At 45.7% G+C, this 24,576-nt stretch overlaps 1 protein-coding gene across 1 annotated transcript; it reads right to left on the bottom strand.

Annotated features, from left to right (window-relative positions):
* Positions 1-477: 477 nt before the first annotated feature.
* EAPP (E2F associated phosphoprotein) lies at positions 478-24,420 on the bottom strand. The gene is made up of 6 exons (XM_062205290.1): positions 24,247-24,420; positions 15,121-15,302; positions 13,383-13,478; positions 9,014-9,131; positions 7,481-7,594; positions 478-1,041 (listed from the first exon to the last, which is right to left on the bottom strand). Exons 1-6 carry the CDS (start codon positions 24,318-24,320, stop codon positions 765-767), a joined length of 861 nt encoding a protein of 286 aa, XP_062061274.1. The 5' UTR covers positions 24,321-24,420; the 3' UTR covers positions 478-764.
* Between the last annotated feature and the right edge of the window lie 156 nt (positions 24,421-24,576).

Genomic DNA, 24,576 nt, shown 5'->3' with positions numbered 1-24,576 from the left:
TCAAGTAACTGGGTTTCTGCTACTCTCAGGGGAGACCTGGAATGAGATCCCAGCCCCTGGCTTCAGCCCTAATCCAGTCCCAGACATTGCAAGCATTTGGGGAGTAAATCAGCATATGAGAGATCTTTCTGTCACTCTGTCTCAAATTTTAAAAAGGGGGTTTTGGAGGTGGGCATTTGGCATGAGACACTTGTATCCCATATCAGAGTGCCTGGGTTCAATAGCTGGCTCTTCTCCTGACTCCAACTTCCTGCTAATGAGAACCCTGCGAGGAAGCAGCAATGGCTCAAATAATTGAGTTCCGGCCTCCCACATGGGAGACCTGGATTGCATTCCCAGCTCCCAGCTTCAGCCCCAGCTAGCCTTTGCAACCATGTGGAGAATGAACCATAGAACCACAGAGAGGGGCCTCTCTGTCTCTCCAAATTTAAAATAATAAAACTCAAAAACAAAGACTAGTCCAACTCCAGAACATTTTAATTCTAAAGAGCTTTAATAAGTAAAAAAGCCCTGCAGTTTCCAAATGTTCATCAGAAAAGGACCGAATAATCAGTCCCATCAGTACTGGGAGGAAATTAAAGGACAACAAAGGAAAGGGAGGAGAGATGAAGGTTGGTACCTACCCTCACCCATAAAGATAAAAACACTGCTTCCTCTAGTAACAACTCAATGTTACCATTACAATAAGGAATAGGCCAGAGGAAAATAAATGTCCGCATTTGCCTTACATACAGAATCAGGGAGTTAAATGCCAGTTGCGCTATTTAGGAATGGCTTGCTAAAACGTTGAAAAAATGAAAGACTTCATCCTTGTCATAGACGGCCACTTCAGTGGAACATTCGGTGCACATGACTGGGTGATAGATTTCTTCCTCTCCTGCCTCCACTTGCTCTGCAGCATCTTCATGGGTAGACCTCATCTTCTTACGGCCCCGCCTTTTCTTCCTGTTCTCTGGAGCTTTGTATCTTAGAACCTCCTCTTTGTTGACTGAACAATTCATCACAAACATTGCTCTATACTGAGTTTTGTAAGATTCATGCCTAAGAATAAAATGGAGAAATTAGTATTTATGAATTAGAAATGGAGAATTAGTATCATGTTCTATTTTAATAGTTATCCATTTAGATAAACATTTGGAAACACCAAAACTTAATGAAATACCTACCAAAGACAAGACAGGAACAAAACAGCAACATATCAAAACTTATGGGATAAGCAAAAGCAGTGTTAAAAGGAAAGTTTATAGGGCCGGTGCTGTGGTGTAGCAGGAAAAGGCGCTGCCTGCAGTACCAGCATCCCATATGGATGCCGGTTCGTATCCCGGCTCCTCCGCTTCTAATCCAGCTCTCTGCTATGGCCTTAGGAAAGCAATGGAAGATGGCCCAAGTCCTTGGGCCCATGCACCCATGTGGGAGACCCAGAAGAAGCTCCTGGCTCCTGGTTTCGGATCAATGCAGCTCTGGCCATTCAGCCAATTGGGGAGTGAACCAGTAGATAGAAGACCTCTCTCTCTCTGCCTCTCCTCTAACTTTCAAATAAATAAATAAATCTTAAAAAACAAAGTTATTTACTTTTTTTTTTTTTTTTTTGGACAGGCAGAGTGGATAGTGAGAGAGAGAGACAGAGAGAAAGGTCTTCCTTTTTGCCATTGGTTCACCCTCCAATGGCCGCTGCGGCCGGCGCATCTCGCCGATCCGAAGCCAGGAGTCAGGTGCTTCTCCTGGTCTCCCATGCGGGTGCAGAGCCCAAGCACTTGGGCCATCCTCCACTGCCTTCCCGGGCTATAGCAGAGAGCTGTCCTGGAAGAGGGGCAACCGGGATAGAATCCGGCGCCCCGACCGGGACTAGAACCCGGTGTGCCGGCGCTGCAAGGCAGAGGATTAACCTGTTAAGTCACGGTGCCGGCTCAAAGTTATTTACATCAACTGGTATCTACATCAAGAAATTGGAAAAGCACCAAATAAATGAGCTATCAATGTATCTCAAGGACCTAGAAAAACAACAGCAAACCAAACCCAAAACCAGTAGGAAAAAAGAAATAATTAAAATTAGAGAAGAGGGGCTGGCGCTGTGGCATAGCGGGTAAAGCCACAGCCTGCAGTGCCAGAATCTCATATGGGCGCCAGTTCAAGTCCCGGCTGCTCTACTTCCAATCCAGCTCTCTGCTATGGCCTGGGAAAGCAGTGGAAGATGGCCCAAGTGCTTGGGCCTCTGCACCCGCGTGAGAGACCTGGAAGAAGCTCATGGCTCCTGGCTTCGGATCGGCATGGCTTCGGATCGGCATAGCTCCGGCTGTTGCGGCCGTTTAGGGAGAAAACCAACGGATAGAAGACCTCCCTCCCTCTCTCTCTCTCTGTGTAACTCTGAATTTCAAGTAAATAAATAAAATTTTTTTAAAAATTAGAAGAAATCAACAAAATTGAAACAAAAAAATACAAAAGATCAGCAAAATGAAGAGTTGGTTTTTTGAAAAAATAAACAAATCTGACACACCAAAAAAAGTGAGAGAGAACAAACCAAAAAAAGGAGAGAGGAGACCCAGGTCAATAAAATTAGAGATGAAAAAGGAAGTGTAGCAACAGACACCACAGAAATAAAAAGAATCATCAGAAATTACTACAAAGAGCTATATGCCAACAAACTGGGAAACCTAGAAGAAATGATAGATTCCTAGACACATACAACCCATCTAAATAGAGCCATGAAGACACAGAAAACCAAAAGACCCATAACCAAGATGGAAATTGAATCAGTAATAAAGACCCTCCCAACAAAGAAAAGCCCAGGACCAGATGGCTTCACTGCTAAATTCTAACAGACATTTAAAGAACACTACTCCAACTCTTCTCAAGCTATTCAAAACAACTGAAAGGGAGGGAATCCTCCCCAAACTCTATGAAGCCAGCATCACTTTAATTCCTAAACCAGAAACAGACGCAACTGAGAAAGAGAATTACAGACCTATTTCCCTGATGAACACAGATGCAAAAATCCTCAACAAAATTCTAGCCAATCAAATCCAACAACACATCAGAAAGATCATCCAACCCAGACCAAGTGGCATTTATGCACTTTTTTTCATTTATGCTGTTATGCAGCGATGGGTCAACATGCGCAAACCAATCAGTGTGATACATCACATTAACAAACAAAAGAACAAAAACCATATGATTATCTCAATAGATGCAGAGAAAGCATTTCATAAAATACAACTTCTTTCATGATGAAAACTCTAAGAAAACTGGGTATAGAAGGAACATTCTTCAACACAATCAAAGCAATCTATGACAAACCCATGGGAAGTGCCCTATTGAATAGCGAAAAGTTGGAAGCATTTGCACTGAGATCTGGAACCAGACAGGGATGCCCACTGTCACCATAGCTATCAATGAGGTCCTGGAAAGTTTTGGCCATAGCCATTAGGCAAGAAAAAGAAATCAAAGAGATGCAAATTGGGGAGGAAGTCAAACATACCTATTTGCAGATGACATGATTTTATCTATACATAGGGGATCCAAAAGATTCCATTAAGAAACTATTGAAACTCATAGAAGAGTTTGGTAAAGTGGCAGGATATAAAATCAATACACAAAAATCAATAAGCTTTGTATACACAGACAATGCCACGGCTGAGAAAGAACTTCTAAAATCAATCCCATTCACAAAAGCTACCAAAAAAAAAAAAAAAATCAAATACCTTGGAATAAATTTAACCAAGGATGTCAAAAATCTCTATGATGAGAATTACAAAATATTAAAAGAAATAGAAGATAAAAAAAGGGGGGGGGGAACCTTCCTTGTTCATGGATTGGAAGAATCAATATAATAAAAATGTCAATACTTCCAAAAGCAATTTACAGATTCAATGCAATACCAATCAAAATACCAAGAACATTCTTCTCAGATATAGAAAAAATGGGGGCCGGCGCTGTGGCACAGTGGGTTAACACCCTGGCCTGAAGCGCTGGCACCCATATGGGCGCCAGTTTGAGTCCTGGCTGTTCCTCTTCCGATCCAGCTCTCTGCTATGGCCTGGGAAAGCAGTAGAAGATGGCCCAAGTCCTTGGGCCTCTGCAGCCATGTGGGAGACCTGGAAGAAGCTCCTGGCTCCTCCTGGCTTTGGATTGGCGCAGCTCTGGCCGTTGCAGCCATCTGGGGAGTGAACCAGCAGATGGAAGACCTCACTCTCTGTCTCTACCTCTCTCTGTAACTGTCTTTCAAATAAATAAATAAATCTTTAAAAAAAAAAAAATGATGTTGAAATTCATATGGAAACACAGGAAACCTTGAATAGCAGAAGCAATCTTATACAACAAAAACAAAGCTGGTGGCACTGCAATACCAGATTTCAAGACATACTACAGGGCAGTTATAATCAAACCAGCCTGGTACTGATACAAAAACAGATGGATAGACCAATGGAACAGAATAGAAATGCCAGAAATCAACCCAAGCATCTACAGCTAACTTGTATTTGACAAAGGAGATAAAACCAATCCCTGGAGCAAAGACAGTCTCTTCAACAAATGGTACTGGGAAAACTGGATTTCCAAATGCAGAAGTATGAAACAAGACCCCTACCTTTTACCTTACACAAAAAATCCACTCAAAATGGATTAAAGGGGGCCGGCTCCGTGGCACAGTAGGTTAATCCTCTGCCTGGGGCACCAGCACCCCATATGGGCGCCGGTTCTAGTCCCAGCTGCTCTTCTTCCAATCCAGCTCTCTGCTATAGCCTGGGAAAGCAGTAGAGAATGGCCCAAGTGCTTGGGCCCCTGCACCCGCATGGGAGACCGGGAGGAGGCATCTGGCTCCTGGCTTCGGATCAGCGCAGCTCCAGCCATTGCAGCCATCTGGGGAGTGAACCAACAGAAGGAAGGCCTTTTTCTCTGTCTCTACCTCTCACTGTCTGTAACTCTACTTCTCAAATACATAAATAAAATCTTTTTTTTTTAATTATTTTTGACAGGCAGAGTGGACAGTGAGAGAGAGAGAGAGAAAGGTCTTCCTTTGCCATTGGTTCACCCTCCAATGGCCGCTGCCGCTGGCGCACTGTGGCCGGCGCACCGTGCTGATCCAAAGCCAGGAGCCAGGTGCTTCTCCTGGTCTCCCATGGGGTGCAGGGCCCAAGCACTTGGGCCATCCTCCACTGCACTCCTGGGCCATAGCAGAGAGCTGGCCTGGAAGAGGGGCAACCAGGACAGAATCCGGTGCCCCGACCGGGACTAGAACCTGGTGTGCCGGCGCCTCAAGGCAGAATATTAGCCTGTTGAGCCACGGTGCCAGCCTATAAATAAAATCTTTTAAAAAATGGATTAAAGACCTAAATCTTTGACTGACACCATCAAATTATTAGAGAATGTTGAGGAAACCATGCAAGACATTAGCACAGGCAAAGAGTTTTTGGAAATATCCCAGAGGCACAAGCCATTCAAAGCCAAAATTGACAAATGGGATTACATCAAATTGAGAAGCTTTTGTACTGCAAAAGAAACTCAGGAAAGTGAACCAACAGAATGGGAGGAATTATTTGCAAACTATGCAAATAATAAAGAATTAATAACCAGAATCTACAAAGAGATCAAGAAACTCCACATCAACAAAACAAACAACCCAGTGAAGAAATGGGCAAAGGACTTAAGCAGGCATTTTTCAAAAGAGGAAATCCAAATGGCCAACAGACTCATGAAAAAATGCTCAGGATCCCTAGCAGTCAGGGATCAGCAATTTCAGCTCACCCTGGTTAGAATAGTTTTCACAGAAATCAACAAACAACAAATGCTGGCGAGGATGTGGGGAAAAGGTACACTAATCCACAGATGGTAGGAATGTAAACTGGTAAAGCCACTATGGAAGACAATATGGAGATACTTCAGAAATCTGAATACAGACCTGCCATATGACCCAGCCATCCCACTCCTGGGAATATACCCAAGGGGAATGAAATCAGTATATGAAAGAGTTCATTTGCACCCCCATGTTTACTGCACCCCAATTCACAATAGCTAAGACATGTAATCAACTCAAATGCCCATCAACTGAAGACTCAATAAAGAAATTATGGGATATGTACACTATGGAATACTACAAAGTGGTAAAAAAAATAATGAAATCTGGTCATTTACAACAAAATGGATGAATCCAGAAAACATCATACTTAGTGAAATAAGCCAGTCCAAAAGGGACAAATACCACGTTTTCCCTGACCTGTGATAACTAACAGAGCACCTAAAAGGCAACCTGTAGACATAAAATTGACACTTTGAGAAGCATTGACTTGAACAGCCTTTGTCTTGACTGTTGAGGAACATTTTTTTATACTATTTTTTGAACTCTACTTAACATAGAGTTAAAATTTGTATAAAGTCAACTGAAAATAGATCTCAATAAAAAATAAGAGTGGGAATAAGAGAAGGAGATGGAAGAGGGGTTGGGAGTAGTTGTAAGAAGGTGGGCATGGTGGAGAAGAATCACCATGTTCCTAAAGTTGTAATTATGAAGTGAATGAAGTTTATAAATGTAAAGCTGTATAGTTCTGCATACATTCCTACAGACCTACTTCTAACGGTTCAGTTTTAAAACTTGTCATGGAACCCCAAATCCCCTTAAACTGGGTGGTAAAAATACCATCTTAAGTGTTAAATGATTATATGGATAGGATTAAGTATCTGGTAATAATAATAATAGAATTAAAGAACAGTGAATACTCCAACATGGGAAGCGGTCCTCTCTCTGCCTCTCCTGTCTCTGTGTAACTCTGACTTTCAAATAATTAAATAAATCTTTAAAAAAAAAACTACTTTTGGGTCCAGTGCTGTGGCATAGTAGGAAAGTTTCTGCCTGTGATGCCAGCATCCCACATGGCCACCAGTTTAAGCCCCAGCTGCTCCACTTCTGATCCAGCTCCCTGCTAATGTGCCTGGGAAAGCAGCAGAAGTCAGCCAAGGTCTGTGGGTCCCCACATCTACATGGGAGACATGCAAGAAGCCCCTGGCTCCTGGCTTTGTTCTGCCCCAACCCTGGCCATTGTGGCCATTTGAGGAGTGAACCAGTGGACAGAAGACCTCTTTCTCTGAGGATGGCGCTATGGCATAATGGGCAAAGCAGCCACCTGTGGTGCTCGCATCCCATATGAGCACTGGTTCGACCAATTAGGGAGTGAAGACCTATCTCTCTGCCTCTCCTTCTCTCTGTGTAACTCTGACTTTCATATAAATGACTAAATTAAAAAAAAAAAAAAAAGACCTCTTTCTCTCTGTCTCTTCCTCTCTCTTTCAAATAAATAAAATAAACCTTAAAACAAAAAAGCTTTTAATGCAACTATATATCCAAAATTCTTTGTATAGAGACTGATCATGTAGCACCAAGGATATGAGTACAGAACCTTAATAGAATTCCTGAGCACCTTAAAAGTCTACTTCTGACTTACAGGATCACCAAGCTACTTTTTAACCTGTGTATGTGTACCCTTCACATTACCTCTGGCAATCAAGGCACAGGGTGGTCATGCAGGCAGGGCAATTCAAAACAGCATCACTATTTGGAACTGGCTGTTGTTGCTGGCGTGGTCTCTGTAGTCCAAAACCATGATAACTAGAACAAAAAAATAAAATGTGCAAGGAGAAGGACATAACAAAACCAGATCTTGATTTGTAGTGCCACCCTCCAAAAACAGGAACCAGTATTCCTTGGAGAAATGGTTGAGTCAAGGAAAGGTTAAGTTTCCCTGCTAATGTGCTTGGGAAAGCAGTGGAGGACGGCCCAAGTGTAGGGCCCCTGCACCCACGTGGGACACCCTGGAAGAAGCTCCCGGCTCCTGCTTTGGATTGGCCCAACTCAGCTGTTGTAGCCATATAGGGAGTGAACCAATGGATAGAAGACCTCTGTCTCTCCCTCTGTAACTCTGCCTCTCAAATAAATTAATTAAGCTTAAAAAAAAAAAAATGCAGAGTTACAGAGGGAGAAGGAGGGAGAGAGAGAGAGAGAAAGACAAAGAGAGAGAGAGAGAGAGACCACCCACCCAATGGCTGTCAAGGTTTCATTGGCACCTGTTCCCCTCTGACACAGTCTTCTCATTGTTGTACTTGAGTTTCCAGCACTTCCTTACTCTCTGGCACTACAAGAACCCTGAGTCTCCCATGTGGGTAGCAGGAACTCCAGTACTTGAGCCACCATCTGCTGCCTCCCTGGAGATTGGATCAGAAGCTGAGCCAGGACTTAGACCTAGCCACTTTGACATGAGATGTAGTTAATCCCAAGTGCATCTTAATCTCCTATACCACAATACCCTCCTTTGTATTACATCACAGCCCTGGTCCTGTAACTTGGAATTTCAAATAAATAAAATAAATTTAAAAAAAAAAAGATTCATACAAAGAGCAAAAAACAGAAACAAAAAAAGATTCATATTTGGGGCTAGCATTTGGTACAGTGGTTAAAACACTGACATCCCACATCAGAGTGCCAGTAATGACTCCACCTCCGACTCTACCCTACAGTTAATGTACATCCTAGGAGGCAGCAGGTAATGGCTCAACTATTTGGGTCTTTGCCATCCAATGTGGGAGGGAGACCTGGACTGAGGTCTGGGCTTTGGCGAAAAGATGGAATATCTATCTGCCTTTCAAATATATAAATAAAAATTTTTTAAGATTTACATTTGTGGAGCCAGTGCTGTGGCACAGGTTAAGCATCCACCTGAGGTGCCAGCATCCCATACAAGGATGCAAAAGCAGACACTGGGAGGCTCAGGTGGTGATGACTCTGCCACCTACGAGACCTGAACTGAGTTCCTACCTGTCTCAGCTCCAGCCCAGCCCCAGGCCTTGTGGGCATCTGGAGAGTGAACCACTCTCTCTCACTCTCTCAATTAAATAAACAGTTTTTTTAAATACATGCAGCTTTTTCATATTACACATTTTCCATGAACTTTTTGAAGACCCCTGATACATTAAAATATAAATGTAGTAGTTATTTTTCTAAAGATTCTAAAGATTAAGTTTAAACTCTTACCCCCTTCTTTGTGCATCAACCCAAGCCTGGTCTCTGTTATCTTTTTCAGGATCATACAGTAATTCATCATTTGTTGGAATCCTGTGTCGTTTCTTCTTTTTCTTCTTGGTCACCTGTGCTAATTTTGAAAAAGTTAAGGGTTCACACTTCTTATGCAGAATGAAGAATCCCATCTCCCAAGCTACACTTTATTCTATTTCTATTTTTCTAAAAAAAAAAAAAAAAAAACTTTAAAAGCTATTCCTCTAAATAAAGTTCTTGTCCAATTAGCAAGCCATTAAAATAAAGATGACAGAGAAAGCAAATTATTTCCTCATCAAAACCTAGTATCTCAAGGACAAAGTATAAATAATGAGAATTCAGGGGCCGGAGCTGTGGCGCAGTGGGTTAATGCCCTGGCCTGAAGCGCCAGCATCCCATATGGGCGCCGGTTCGAGACCCGGCCACTCCATTTCCTATCCCGCTCTCTGCTGTGGCCTGGGAAAGCAGTAGAAGATGGCCCAAGTCCTTGGGCCCCTGCACCCACATGGGAGACCAGGAAGAAGCTCCTGGCTCCTGGCTTCGGATTGGCACAGCTACGGCCGTTGCGGCCAACTGGGGAGTGAACCAGTGGATGGAAGACCTCTCTCTCTCTGCCTCTCCTCTCTCTGTGTTTCTCTTTCAAATAAATAAATAAATATTTTTAAAAAAATGAGAATGCAGAGTCTCAAAAAGATGACTAAGGGCAGTGCTGTGACACAGTGGATTAAGGCCCTGGCCTGTAGCGCCGGCATCCCATATGGGTGCTGGTTCAAGTTCCAGCTGCTCCACTTCTGATCCAGCTCCCTGCTATGGCCTGGGAAAGCAGTAGAAGATGACCTAAGTCCTTGGCTCCTGCACCTATGTAGAAGACCTGGAAGAAGCTCCTGGCTTCATATCAGCTCAGCTCCGGCCCTGTGGCCATTTGGGGAGTGAACCAACAGATGGAAGACCTCTCCCTCTCTACCTTACTCTACCTCTCTCTGTAACTCTGTCTTTCGAGTAAATAAAATAAATCTTAAAAAAAAAAAAAAATCACTGAATGGAGCCAGTGCTGTAGTGCAGTGGGTTAACGCCCTGGCCTGAAGCGCCGGCATCCCATATGGGTGCCGGTTCAAGTCCTGGCTGCTCCACATCCCATCCAGCTCTCTACTATGGCCTGGGAAAGCAGTAGAAGATGGCCCAAGTCCTTGGGTTCCTGCACTCGTGTGGGAGACCCAGAAGAAGCTCCTGGCTCCTGGCTTCAGATCGGCGCAGCTCCAGCTGTTGAGGCCAACTGGGGAGTGAACCATTGGATGAAAGACACTCTCTCTCTCTCTCTCTCTGCCTCGCCTCTCTCTGTGTAACTCTGACCTTAAAATAAATAAATACATCTTTTAAAAAAATAGTTGATCAGAGAATATAAACCGGGACTGTTAGCACTTAAAAAACAATCACTAAAAACAAACCAGGAACAGAAACTATTTTTGATGTATAAGTTCTCCACAAGTTCCCATATAAAAAGTGCAACTGAGGAGCAGGCATTGAGCCTCGCCTGAAGACACCCAGGCTCAATTCCCAGCTCCAGTTTCCTGTTAATATGCACCCTAGCAGGCAGTGATGACCATTCAAGTAATTGGCTTCTGCCACCTAGCTTGGAGACCAAGACTGAGTTACTGGCTCCCAGATTTGACCCCAGACCTGCCCCAGCCATCACAGGTATTTGAGGAGTCGATGAGCAGAGGAGAGCACTTTCTCTCTGTTGTATATACCTCTGCTTCTCAAAAATAAAATAAAATAAAATAAATATGATGCTACTAAAATCAGAATAAAAATATTTCAAAATGAGTCGGGAGAAAAAACTCACAGCTATCCAGATATACTACACGTTTAAAATGTACTCTAGCAAATCAATAGTTAAGTACTAATATATAAAAATATAAAATTGGGGCCAGAGTTGTGGCACAGTGGACTAAGTCGCTGTTTGCGACACTGGCACCCCCTGCTGGAGTGTTAGTTGAAGCCCTGGCTACTCTGCTTCTGACACAGTTCCCAGGTTATACACCTAGGAAAGATGGCCCAAGTATTTGGGCTCCTGCTACCCAATGGGAGACCTGCATGAAGTTCCTAGCTCCTGGCTTCAGTCTGGCCCAGACCAGCCCACTCCTGTCTGTTGGGGCCATATGGGGAATGAACCAGCAGACTAAAGACTCTCTTCCCCATGGGGCCGGCACCGTGGCATAGCAGGTAAAGCCGCTACCTGCAGTGCCAGTATCCTATACGGGCACTGACTTGAGTCCTGGCTGCTCTACTTCTAATCCAGCTCTCTGCTATGGCCTGGGAAAGCAGTAGAAGATGGCCCAAGTCCTTAGGTCCCTACACCAGCATGGGAGACCTGGAAGAAGCTCCAGGCTCCTGGCTTTGGATCAGGACAGCTCCGGCTGTTGCGGCCATCCGAGAAGTGAGCCAGTAGATGGAAGACCCTCCTCTGTCTCTCTTCTCTCTCTCTCTCTCTGTCTCTGCCTTTCAAATGAATAAATAAACCTTAAAAAAAAAAAAGATAAACTCTCTTCCCCCAACTTCAACCCTTAACTCTGCCTTTCAAATAAATAAATCTTAAAATTACATATATAGGAGCTGGTATTGGAACCCAGAAGGTGAACCCACTGCTTGCAAAGCCAGAATCCCATGTCAGAGTACCAAGTTTGTGTCCCAAGTGTTCTGTTTCTGATCTAGTTTCCTGCTAATGCACCTTAGAAAGCATCAGAGGGTCCAAGTACTTGGGCTCTTGCCACACACCTGGGAGAACCAGAGTTGTAGATTCCTGTCTTCACCCTGGCCCAGCCCTATTTCTTGCTAGTATTTAAGGAGTGAACCAGTGGATAGAAGATGTCTCTCTATTCATCTCTGTGTCTCTAGCTTTATTTCTTTTTTTTTTTTATATAAATATTTTTAAGATTTTTTTTTTTTTACTTGAAACTCAGAGTTATCCAGGGAGAGAAGGAGAGGCAGAAAGAGAGAAGTCTTCCATCCGCTGATTCACTCCCCAATTGGCTGCAACGGCTGGAGCTGCACCGATCCAAAGCCAGAAGCCAGGAGCTTCTTCCAGGTCTCCCAGGCAGGTGCAGGGACCCAAGTATCTGGGCTATCTTCTACTGCTTTCCCAGGCCATGGCAGAGAGCTGGATCAGAAATGCAGCAGCCAGGTCTCGAACCAATGCCCATATGGGATGCCGGCACTGCAGGCGGCAGCCTCACCTGCTATGCCACAGCATCAGCCCCTCTAGCTTTATTTCAAAAAAATTTTTAAAAATACAAATAAATGGGGCTGACGCTGTGGCGTAGCAGGTAAAGCTGCCACCTGCAGTGCAGGTATCCCATATGGGTGCTGGATCGAGTCCCGGCTGCTCCACTTCCGATCCAGCTCTCTGCCATGGCCTGGGAACGCAGTAGAAGATGGCCCAAGTCCTTGGGCCCCTGTACCTGCATGGGAGACCCAAAAGAAGCTCCTGATTTGGATCGGTGCTTCTCTGGCCGTTGTGGCAATTGGGGAATGAACCAGTGGATGGAAGACCTCTCTCTCTCTGCCTCTCCTTCTCTCTGTGTAACTCTGACTTTCAAATAAATAAATAAATATTAAAAAAATAATAAAATGAAAATAAAAAAGTAAAAGAGCTGGCACTGTGGCACAGTGGGTTAAGCAGCTGCCTGTGACGTCAACATTCTATATTCTATATGAGGGACAGTTGAAGTCCCAGCTGCTCCACTTCCAATCTGCCTCCCTGCTAATGCACCTGAGAAAGCAGTGGAAGATGGCCCAAATGCTTGGGCCCTTGGGCCCCTGCCACCCTCATGGGAGACCTGGATGGAGTTCTGGATTTCTGGTTTTGACATGGCCCAGCCCTAGCCACTGCAGCCATCTGGGGAGTGAACCAATAAATGCCCTCGCTCTTGCTCTCTCTCTCTCTGTCTTGCCTCCCTCTCTGCAACTCTGCCTTTCATATAAATAAATAAATCTTTTAAAAATAAAAATACATAAATAAGCAAATAAATAATAAGGAAAACCATTTGGAGATGTGAAAACAAATGCTGCTACTCCAAGGAAACTAAAGGGTTGGGGGAGTCAAGAGCCCAGAACAGAGGAGGAAGTGAATCAGGACAACTCACCCTTGCAGCACCACTACTGGTGCTGTGTCCTACATGTCTCTATCCTCAACTTTTCTTAATTCTGCTTTTGCCTTCATATCAATGGCCTGCAATTTTTTAAAAGATAAAAACTCAGAGGAAAGTCTTACTATAAAACAATCTGTCAGGTAAACCTTTTTTCCTAAAATATAACTGCTAAACCCAGTAAATACCAGTGTATTACCTACCTGCTTTGTCTTCATCCTCAGAATCAGAATCAAAATATATGTCATCATAATACTTTGTCAGAACCGTTCCAACTTTCCCATTTTCCGAGGAAGACCCTATTCAAACCAGAAATGAAGTTTAGAGTAAACTATATGTAATTCACAAGAGAAAAACTCCATTACCTTAAGGGAATACCAATTCATTCACAATCCCATTTGGAGGGGGAAATATTTTCACATCAATGATTTACTCAATTTCTTTGGCCTCTGCCCTTACAAATTAAGAGTTCCAAATCATGAGAAAATTATTCTCTCTCCTTTCCCACACTATTCTTAAATGAAAAAGCCACTTCAGGTTGCCAGCAAATCTCTACCTTTCTGTCATGCAGTATATTGTGCAGAACAGGATATTAATGTCTTAGCTGACTTTAGGGGAAAGAGGGTAAGAACCCTACAGGAAGGCAGGGGAATGAGTCAAGGACATCTCTTCCTCTCTTGGTTGTACCCAGTACCATGACATTTCCTCTATTTATCTCATAATTCTTCCTCTTAATATCTGCTTTAGTTTTTACCTTTATCATCATTGTTATTTTTGCTTTCACTTCTTAACTGTTTAATAACGAGTACTACTTTCACACACCAGATTCTAGGTCAGGAACATTATACATAAAGACCAAGCACCATAATGAGGCATATTTCATTATTTATTACAATGAAACAAGAATTCGGGGCTGGCACTGTGGCACAGTAGGTTAATCCTCCTCCTGCAGCACCCACATCCCATATGGGTGCCAGTTCTAGTCCCGGCTGCTCCACTTACCATCCAGCTCTCTGCTATGGCCTGGGAAAGCAGTAGAGGATGACCGGGAGGAGGCTCCTGGCTCCTGGCTCCGGATTGGCACAGCTCCGGCCGTTGTGGCCATTTAGGGAGTGAACCAACAGAAGGAAGACCTTTCTCTCTGTCTCTACCTCTCATTGTTTGTAACTCTACCTCTCAAATAAATAAATAAAATCTTTTAAAAAAAAAAAAAGGAAAGAAACAAGAATTCGTAATGACACCTATTTAAAGTGCTAGGTCAGCGCCATCTAACCCTAAAAATACTTCCACAGGCTTATATCTTTCTTTTTTGATCCTGAAGTAAAAACTATATAAGGAAATGCAAATAAACAGCACTAAAGTCTCTTTTTAACAACACAGAACTTTTCTCCACAGTCATCAAAGAAAACTCTGGCTCAACCAACTGAACACATTTATTCCCTCACTCAATAAATACTGTTTGAGCACCTGCTGAAAGCGCAAGGGACACAAAGCACATACAAGGTCTCTGCCTTTATGGAGCACATAAAAATACATATATGAAAACTGAACCCAAGTGCCGGCGCCGCAGCTCAACAGGCTAATCCTCCACCTTACGGCACTAGCACCCCGGGTTCTAGTCCTGGTCTGGGTGCCGAATTCTGTCCCGGTTGCTCTTCTTCCAGGCCAGCTCTCTGCTGTGGCCCGGGAGTGCAGTGGAGGATGGCCCAGGTCCTTGGGCCCTGTGCCCGCATGGGAGACCAGGAGGAAGCACCTGGCTCCTGCCTTCGGATCAGCGCGGTGTGCTGGCCACAGCGCGCTGGCCGCAGCGGCCACTGGGGGGTAAACCAACGGAAAAGGAAGACCTTTCTCTTTCTCTCTCTCTCTCTCTCTCTCTCACTGTCCACTCTGCCTGTCAAAAAAAAAAAGAAAAAGAAAAAGAAAACTGAACCCAAAGTTTACCTGTTCCTAGAGAGGACAACTTGTCCTCCATTGTTTTTATGGTAGAATTTAATTCAGCTTCCATTTCTTTTTCAAATTCATCTTCACTAGATGATTCACTTTCACCAGTAAGACATTCTCTGATGAGTTTTCGTTTTTGGTCTGGAGTTCCATGTAAAAGCACATCCACTTCATCTTCAGAACTAGTATACGTTCAAATAAGAAGAAAAAAATATTTAAAAAGTGAAAAACAAGTCTCCCATCATCACACTATCTACCAATGTTTTACTTTTTGTTTTTGTTTTTGTTTTTTTGAGGCAGAGAGAGCACTCCCACCCACTGGTTCTCTCCCCAAATGTTCACATGGCTTGGGCTGGGCCAGGCTGAAGCCAAGAGCCTGGGACACAATCCAGGTGTCCTGCTTGGGTGGCAGGGACCCACCACTGAATCATCATCTGCAGCCTTCCAGAGTCTGTACTAACAGGAAGAAAGAGGAGGCAGAGCTGGGACTTGAATACAGGCACATGATTGGGGACTTCAATTGGGGACTCAGGTGTTTTAATCGCTAGGCCAAACACCCACTTTCTAAAAATAATTAAAAGTTTTACATCTATCACATATTATATACAACTAGTCTCACTTAATAGATTAACCAGTTCTGTGTATTTCTTTTTAATGAGTACATAACGGGGCCAGCATTATGGTGTAGCGGGTTAAGTCTCTGCCTGTGACGTTAGCATCCCATATGGCCACCAGTTCAAGTTCCAGCTGCTCCATTTACAATCCAGTTCCCTACTAATGCACCTGGGAAAACAGTGAAAGATGGCCCCAAGTCCTTGGGCCCCTGCACCTATATGGGAGAACCAGAAGAAGCTCCTGGCTTTGGCCTCACCCAAACCCAGCCGTTGCAGCCATTTGAGAAGTCAATCAACCAGCAGATAGAAGACCTCTCTCTCTGTCTCTCCCTCAAACTCTGCCTTTCAAAATAAATAAATCTTTAAAAAACAAAATGTATACATAACATTTCCTCAGGGCTGGCACTGTGGAACAGTGGGTAAAGCTGCTGCCTGCAGCGCCAGCATTCCATATGGGTGCTGGTTCGAGTCCCAGATACTCCACTTCCCATCCAGCTCTCAGATGGTGATCTGGGAAAAACAGCAGAAGATGGTCCAAGTGCTTGGGGCCCTGCTACCCATATGGGAGACTCAGATGAAGTTCCTGAATCCTGGCTTCGGCCTGGCCCAGCCCCAGCTGTTGTGGACATCTAGGGAGTAACCCAGCGGATTGGAAGATCTCTGTCTCTCCTTCTCTCTAACTCTTTCAAAAAATAAATAAATCTTAACAACAACAACAAAAACACTACAATGGATATCTTTGTATATGTACTTTGTATATCTTTCTGACCTCTTATACTATTATACTGCTTTCCAAGAACACCAATTCATAATTCCATCCAAAATGAAAAGTTTACTTCACCAGACTGAAAATACATGATTAATATATAGCTAACATATCCACATACATAGCTAATATATACACAAAATATTAACAGATAGTCATTAAACATTACAGATCAAAAGGCACAGTGGGGCCGGCGCTGCGGCTCAATAGGCTAATCCTCCACCTGCGGCGCCAACACACCGGGTTCTAGTCCCGGTCGGGGCGCCAGATTCTGTCCTGGTTGCTCCTCTTCCAGGCCAGCTCTCTGCTGTGACCCGGGAAGGCAGTGGAGGAGCCCTGCACCCCATGGGAGACCAGGAGAAGCACCTGGCTCCTGGCTTCGGATCGGCGCAGCGTGCCAGCCGCAGCGGCCATTGGAGGGTGAACCAACGGCAAAAAGGAAGACCTTTCTCTCTGTCTCTCTATCCACTCTGCCTGTCAAAAAAAAAAAAAAAGATTTATTTACTCTATTTGAAAGTCCAAATCACAAAGAGAAAGAGGCAAAGGCAGAAAGAACGAAGTCTTCCATCACTGGTTCACTCCCCAAGCAGCTGCAATGGCCTGGGATGGACCAGGCTAGGCTAAAGCCAGGAACCAGGAGCTTCATTGGGTCTCCATGTGGGTACAGGGGCCCAAGCACCTGGGCCATCCTCTGCTGCTTTTCCAGGCACATTAGCAGGGAGCAGGATGGGAAGTGGAGAAACCACGACTCAAACTGTTCCCCATATGGGATGCTGGCACTGTGGGTGGCGGCTTTACCCACTATGTCACAGCACCAGCCCCCTATTTTCTCTTACAGAACAATGCTATTGAGGCTCCAGCAGGGAGTAAATCAGAAAAATGTAATTCACAATCATCAGCTTTGTTAATAACGGAGGCCTTAGCTAGACTTTACTCCTAAGACAATCTCCCATCTGACATTTCCCATCCTGACCACCACACTCCCTTTCTCCTATACATCCACTTTCACTCAGATCCTCCTAACTTTGCCTGTGCCACTACAGCCTAAGAAGCTCCAGGCCTCCAACCTCTATTCTGTTTCACTCCATCCTAATCCTCCTTCCCAAACGTTATTCCTGGGGCTGGGGGGTGGCGCAGAGTTTTAAGCCTCCACTTTCCAGACAGGCATCCCATAGCAGCTGATTCAAGTCCTGCAACTTCACTTCTGATGCAGCTTTCTGCTAACATGAATCGCAGGAACTCAAACACCTGCGCCACCATCTGCAGCTTCCCAGGCACATTAGCCTGGATTGGAAGCACCCAGGACTTGAACCAGGCACTCTGATACGTAAAGCAGGCGTTCCAAGTGGCAAAGCTTATCCTTCTGTGCCACATTGCCTATTCTTAAGTAATTTTTTAAAACAGCCTTCACAATCTGGCTCCAGTGTATTTTTCCAAACTTACCTCCCACTATTACCCTCCATCTACCCAGTGGTCCCTAATTAAGGGCAGTTTTGTCCCCACAGAACATGTGGCATGCCTAGAGACATTTTCATTTGTCACAGTTCAGGGAAGGGGCAAGAGCTAGTGCAGTTAGCAGGTAGATGCTAGGAGTGTTGTCAAACATCCTAGAATGCACAAGCCATTTTCTTTTTAAGATTTTATTTATTTTAGAGGTAGAGTTACAGAGACAGGGAAAGACAGAAAGAAAGGTCTTCCATCCACTGGTTCACTCTCCAAATGGCTGCAATGGCCAGACCTAGGCCAATCCGAAGCCAGGTGCCAGGAGCTTCTTCTGGGTCCCCCTTCGTGGGTGCAGGGGTCCAAGCACTTGGGCCATCTTGTACTACTTTCCCAGGCCATAAGCAGAGAGCTGGATCAGAACAGCCAGGACACAAACAACTGCCCATATGGGATGCTGGCACCGCAGATGGAAGCTTAGCCTACTACACTGCAGCGCGGGCCTCACAAGCAGTTCTCTAAACAAAGAATTCTGATCCAAAATGCTAGTGCTGCCAAGATCGAAGAACTCTTCCCTATCCTATGTTCTGGTGTTTCCAAAGCACGAGGATTATTTATGCAGCAGCAGGACAGATCACCCCCTAAGTAACACCGAACCCGTTGCTGGTAGGAAAACAGTTTGGTAGTTCCTTGTAAAACTAAATATGCAACTACCACACAACCAATCAACTGTACTCCTGGGCATTACCCAGAGAAATGAAAACTTAAGTTCACACAAAAACTATAGTAGCTTTATTCACAATAGTCAAAACTGAAAACTACCCAGATGTCCTTCAATGAGTGAATGGTTCAACTACGGACTACTATTCAGCAATTAAAAAAAAAAAAAGCAATGCTTCTAACAATCCAGATGAATTCTTGGAAAATTATGCTGGGTCAGAAAAAATAATTCCCAAAGGTTATATGCCGCATGATTCCCTTTTAATATTGCTGAAATTACAAAATTACAGAAATGGATACCAGATTAGTAGTAGCTGAGTTCAGTAGGGTGTGGGAAGGAAGTGAGCATGTTCATGACAGAGTGGCAGAAGGCATGGGATGTTCTCTATCTTGACTGCATTAATGTCAGTATTCTGGATGTGATACTCCACCATAGTTTTGTGAATATGTTAATACTGTGGGAAGCTGGGTGAAGGGTTCAAAGAATCCATTCTTTTTTACAACTGCATATGAATCTACAACTTCGAAATAAAAAGTCTAATTTAAAAAACTGAATCACAAGGCAAGAAAATTGTTCCTTTTACACATTTTCTTCAATCTTTCTAATAATTTCAAGTCTCAGTCTTTAGGACCTCCAGGAGAGGCAAACATGAGCCACAAGAGTTAGCCCCACCTGCAATACTGGCATCCTGTATCAGAGTGGGATGTGGGATAGAGAGTCTCCACTACACTTCTCATCTAGTTCCCTGCTAATGCACCTGGGAAGACAGTGGAGGATGGACCAAGTGCTTGGATCCCTGCCACCCATGTGGGCAACCTGGATTGGAGTTCCTGACTCCTGGTTTCAGCGTGGGCCAGCCCGGGCTAATGTGGCCATTTGGGAAATGAACTAGCAGATAAAAGTCCTCTCTTTCTACCCCCTCTCTCTATCACTCTGCCTTTCAAATAAAAAAATGTTTTGTTTTTTAAAAAAATCTATTTTTAAAGATTGATTTATTTATTTGAAAGGCAGAGTGAGAGAGACAGACAGAGATCTTCCATTCACTGGTTCACTGTTCAAATGGCCACAATGGCCAAGGCTGGGCCAGGCAGAAGCCAGGACCCAGGAGCTGCATCCAGGTCTCCAAGGACTTGGGTCCTCTTCCACTGCTTTTCCCAGGTGCCATTAGCAAGGAGCTGGATCAGAAGTGGAGCAACTGGAACTCGAACCAGGGCCCATATGAGATGCTGGCATCGCAGGTAGTGGCTTAACCCGTTATGCCACAATGCTAGCCCCAATCCTCACTCTGTTGATGAGTATGCCAAGTATACAAAGTTCTGAGCACTCTTCACTTAGGCCATGTCTAAGGGTTGTATTTGCAGCAAGCAACCTTGAAGAATGAAGGTAATACCTCCTTCTAGGACTTACTTACTTACTTATTGGCTATTAAAGAGGTGGATTCCAATCTCAAGTGTTCTTTAGCTTCAATGTGCAGCATGTTGTTGCACATTGAGAAGAAAAACCACACAAACACCACATTCAAGCTGCTTACTGTGCCATACGCAGCCTTTTATCGCTATGAAAAAGTAGCAGGCTCCAATGAATTAGCTTATGAGTAGTGTAAAATCAAACCTTTTTTTTTTTTAGAAAGCTTTTATTTAATAAATATAAATCTCATAGGTAGAACTTTTGGAATATAGCGGTTCTTTCTCCCCATACCCGCCCTCCCACCCCCAAACCATCCCGGAACCTTCTACTCCCTCTTCCATCCCATTCTTCATTAAGATTTTTTTTTTAAAGATTTTATTTAATTATTTATGATGTAGAGTTACAGACAGTGAGAGAGAGAAACAGAAAGAAAGGTCTCCCATCCATTGGTTCACTCTCCAAACGGCCGCTACGGCCGGAGCTGTGCTGATCGGAAGCCAGGAGCCAGCTGCTTCTTCCCGGTCTCCCATGCAGATGCAGGGGCCCAAGGACTTGGGCCATCTTCCACTGCTTTCCCAGGCCACAGCAGAGAGCTGGATTGGAAGAGGAGCAGCCAGGACTAGAACCGGCACCCATAATGTGATGCCAGCACTACAGGCACAGGATTAACCTACTGCACCACGACACCAGCCCAAGATTCATTTTTAATTATCTTTATATACAGAAGATCAACTCTATACTACGTAAAGATTTCAACAGTTTGCACCCACACAGACACACAAAGTATAAAGTACAAAGTACTATTTGAAGACAAGTTAAAATCAAACCTTAACAAGACATCTCTCAAACACCTAGTGCTGGGGCCAGCACTTTGGCACAGCAGGTTAAGCTACATCCTGCAGCACTAGCATCCCATATGGGCGCTGGTTTGAGTCCCAGCCACTCCACTTCCAATCCAGCTCCCTGCAAATGCACCTGGGAAATCAGTGAAAGATGACCCAAGAGCTTGGGCCCCTGCACCCACATGGAAGACCTAGATGCAGCTCCTGGCTTCTGGCTTCAGCCTGGCCCAGCTCTTGGCCACTGCAGCAATTTGGGGAGTGAACCAGTGGATAAAGATCTCTAACTGCCTTTCAAATAACTAAAAATAAATCTTTAATAGTAATAACCACTGGGCACACAGTTTTCAGCAAACAATAACATCTAATAACACTGCTGTGGCTTCACAGTATCTATTTACTTTTTTTTTTTTTTTTTTTTGACAGGCAGAGTGGACAGTGAGAGAGAGAGAGAGACAGAGAGAAAGGTCTTCCTTTGCCGTTGGTTCACCCTCCAATGGCCGCCGCGGCTGGCGCGCTGCGGCCGGCGCACCACACTGATCCGATGGCAGGAGCCAGGTGCTTCTCCTGGTCTCCCATGGGGTGCAGGGCCCAAGCACTTGGGCCATCCTCCACTGCACTCCCTGGCCACAGCAGAGAGCTGGCCTGGAAGAGGGGCAACCGGGACAGAATCCGGTGCCCCGACCGGGACTAGAACCCAGTGTGCCGGCGCCGCAAGGTGGAGGATTAGCCTAGTGAGCCGCGGCGCCGGCCTACTTATTTATTTTTAATTGAGAGGAAGAGAGATACCACACTCCCATCAGCTGGTTCACTCCCCACATTCCCGCAATGGCCTGGCCAGGACTGGAACTCGAATCAGGTCTCCCATGTAGGTTACAAGAATCCAATTACTGGGGCCGGCACTGTGGCTTAACAGGCTAATCCTCCACCTTGCGGCGCCGGCACACCGGGTTCTAGTCCCGGTTGGGGTGCCGGATTCTATCCCGGTTGCCCCTCTTCCAGGCCAGCTCTCTGCTATGGCCCGGGAAGGCAGTGGAGGATGGCCCAAGTGCTTGGGCCCTGCACCTGCATGGGAGACCAGGAGAAGCACCTGGCTCCTGGCTTCGGATCAGCGAGATGCGCCGGCCGCAGCGCGCCAGCCGCGGCGGCCACTGGAGGGTGAACCAATGGCAAAGGAAGACCTTTCTCTCTGTCTCTCTCTCTCACTATCCACTCTGCCTGTCAAAAAAAAAAAAAAAAAGAATCCAATTACTGGAGCCATTACCACTGCTTCCCAGAGTCCACCTGAGCAGGAAGCTGGAATCAGCAGCTGGAAAAGAACCCAGGTGTTCCCATGTGGAACAGGACACAGGCATTTTAACCATTCAGTAGGCTAAATGTTTGCTCCCTGAAACTCCCCTTCACAGGGAATCCTGGTGCCCATCCTCACTCCCCACAACAGAAATGTCCCTAGCAGTCTGATCTCCCATGCTATAATCCTTCCCCAGAACAACTGAATGAAGAAAGTACAACTCCACCAAAAACCTCATCAGAAACAACTAATGTTTAAGGTTTATGAATGGGGGTGGGTGTTGTGGTACACTGGCTTCCCCTATCTGGAGTACCTGGTTCTAGTCCCAGCTACTCCGTACTTCCAACCCAGCTTCCTTCGAACGTGCCTGAGATGCAGCAAATGATGGCCCAAGTACTTGGGCTCCTGCCACGCACATGGGACCTGGATGCAGTTCCTGTCTCCTTGTATCAGCCTGGACTCCACTCTGCTGTTGCAGGCATTCGGAGAGTAAACCAGCAGATGGAATCTCAATCTCAATCAATATCTCTCTCTCCCTCCCTCCCTCACTCTCTCTCTCCTCACCTCTGTCACTCTGCCTTACAAATAAGTAGATCTTTTTTTAAAAAAAGATTTATTTGAAAGTCAGAGTTACACAGAGAGAGGAGAGGCAAAGAGAGAGAGAGAGATCTTCCATCCAATGGTTCGCTCCCCAATTGGCCACAACGGCCAGAGCTGTGCCAATCCGAAGCCAGGAGCTTCTTCCGGGTCTCCTATGCGGGTGCAGGGGTCCAAGGACTTGGGCAATCTTCCACTGCTTTCCCAGGCCACAGCAGAGAGCTGGATCGGAAGCAGAGCAGCCAGGATTAGAACCAGCACTCATATGGGATGGGAGAGCTTCAGGCCAGGGCATTAACCCACTGTGCCACAGCACTGGCCCCAAAATAAGTAAATCTTTAAAAAAAAAAAAAAAAAAAAAAGGAGGGGGTTATCTATAGGAGAGTTCTCTCCCTTTGTAACTCTTCCATAAATAAATAAATCTTTAAAAAAAAAAAAAAAAGCTAAATTGGTCTGGAAAACTCTCAGCAATGTCACTCCAATTTCCCCGGGGGGAGGATGAATCCCATCCTTCCGAAAATCTCCACAAAATTTCATCTATCTCAGTCATCACTTCCTACAACACTCTTACAACATATATATTTTATCTTCTTTCCGCTATTTCACTGTAAGCCTGTCGAATACAAGAATGTTATGCAGTGGGGCCGCGCTGGGCGCTGCGGCGTAGCAGGTGAGGCCGCCGCCTGCAGTGCCCGCATCCCATATGGGCGCCGGATCAAGTCCCGGCTGCTCCACTTCCAATCCAACTCTCTGCTGTGGCCTGGGAAAACACAAGATGGCCCAAATCCTTGGGCCCCTGCACCCGCGTGAGAGGCCTGGAAGAAGCTCCTGGCTCCTGATCAGCGAAGCTCTGGTCGTTTGGGGAGTGAACCAGCAGATGGAAGACCTCTCTCTCTCCGTCTCTCTCTCTCTCTCTCTGCCTCTCCTCTCTGTGTAACTCTTTCAAATAAATAAAATAAATCTTAAAAAAAAAAAAAGTCTTATGTAGCCTATGAAGACCACAGCAAGCATATATGCATTTTCAAGTCTGTTCAGGACTCCCTTATTTCCGTTAATGGCAGTTTTAGTCTTCAAGATGGGCACGGAACGTGTCCGTCTCACAAGCAACTTCCGACAGTTACTGTAGTCCCTTCTTGCAGAAGAGACACCGAGGGTAAGTGAGGTGCCTTCCTTCACACTGCTAGTGAGCCGCGAGACGGGATTCGATCCCCCGCTTCCCAAGATTAACACCGAGACTGCGGAATCTCCCTCTTCCCCGCGGCGGCGGCGGCCACGACTCCCCGCAAGTGCGTGACTCCACCAGGAACCCCCAACACCACAGTGGGGCGCGGACAGGTACCCGAACCACGGGGCCGAGGGTCCTCCCAGCTCGGCAGGCGCAGCCGCCGGAGGCCGCCAAGACCCACTCTCGGCCTGAAGGCCCGGCGACCGGGGTAGGGCAAGGGGCCCACCTGCTCAGAGCTGGGTCCTCGTCGCTAGGCTCCTCAACCGCATAAGGGTCGTAGTCATCCGACAGCCGGTTCATGGCGGCCGGGGGAAGGGGCCACACGGGCCACACACACCACACCAAGGACCCTCTCTGTTTACTCCGCCGCTGCCTTCCGGGTGCCGTCCGCACGCCACTTCCGGACCGCACTTCCGAATCCTCGCTGAGCGCTTGCGCAGATCGTGCGCGCCCCGGGGCGGGGCCGGAAGCGGGGAGCAAGGGGCGAGGGGCGGGGAGCAAGGGGCGAGGGGCCGGAGCGGGGGCGAGGGGCCGGGAGCTGGGGGCAGGGGGTGGG

Source organism: Lepus europaeus, chromosome 11 (genome assembly GCF_033115175.1).
Source record: "Lepus europaeus isolate LE1 chromosome 11, mLepTim1.pri, whole genome shotgun sequence".
In the NCBI taxonomy this organism is placed as follows: Eukaryota; Metazoa; Chordata; class Mammalia; order Lagomorpha; family Leporidae; genus Lepus; species Lepus europaeus.
The sequence above is the reverse complement of the archived record's forward strand: the minus strand, read 5'-3'. Positions and strand labels throughout refer to the sequence as shown.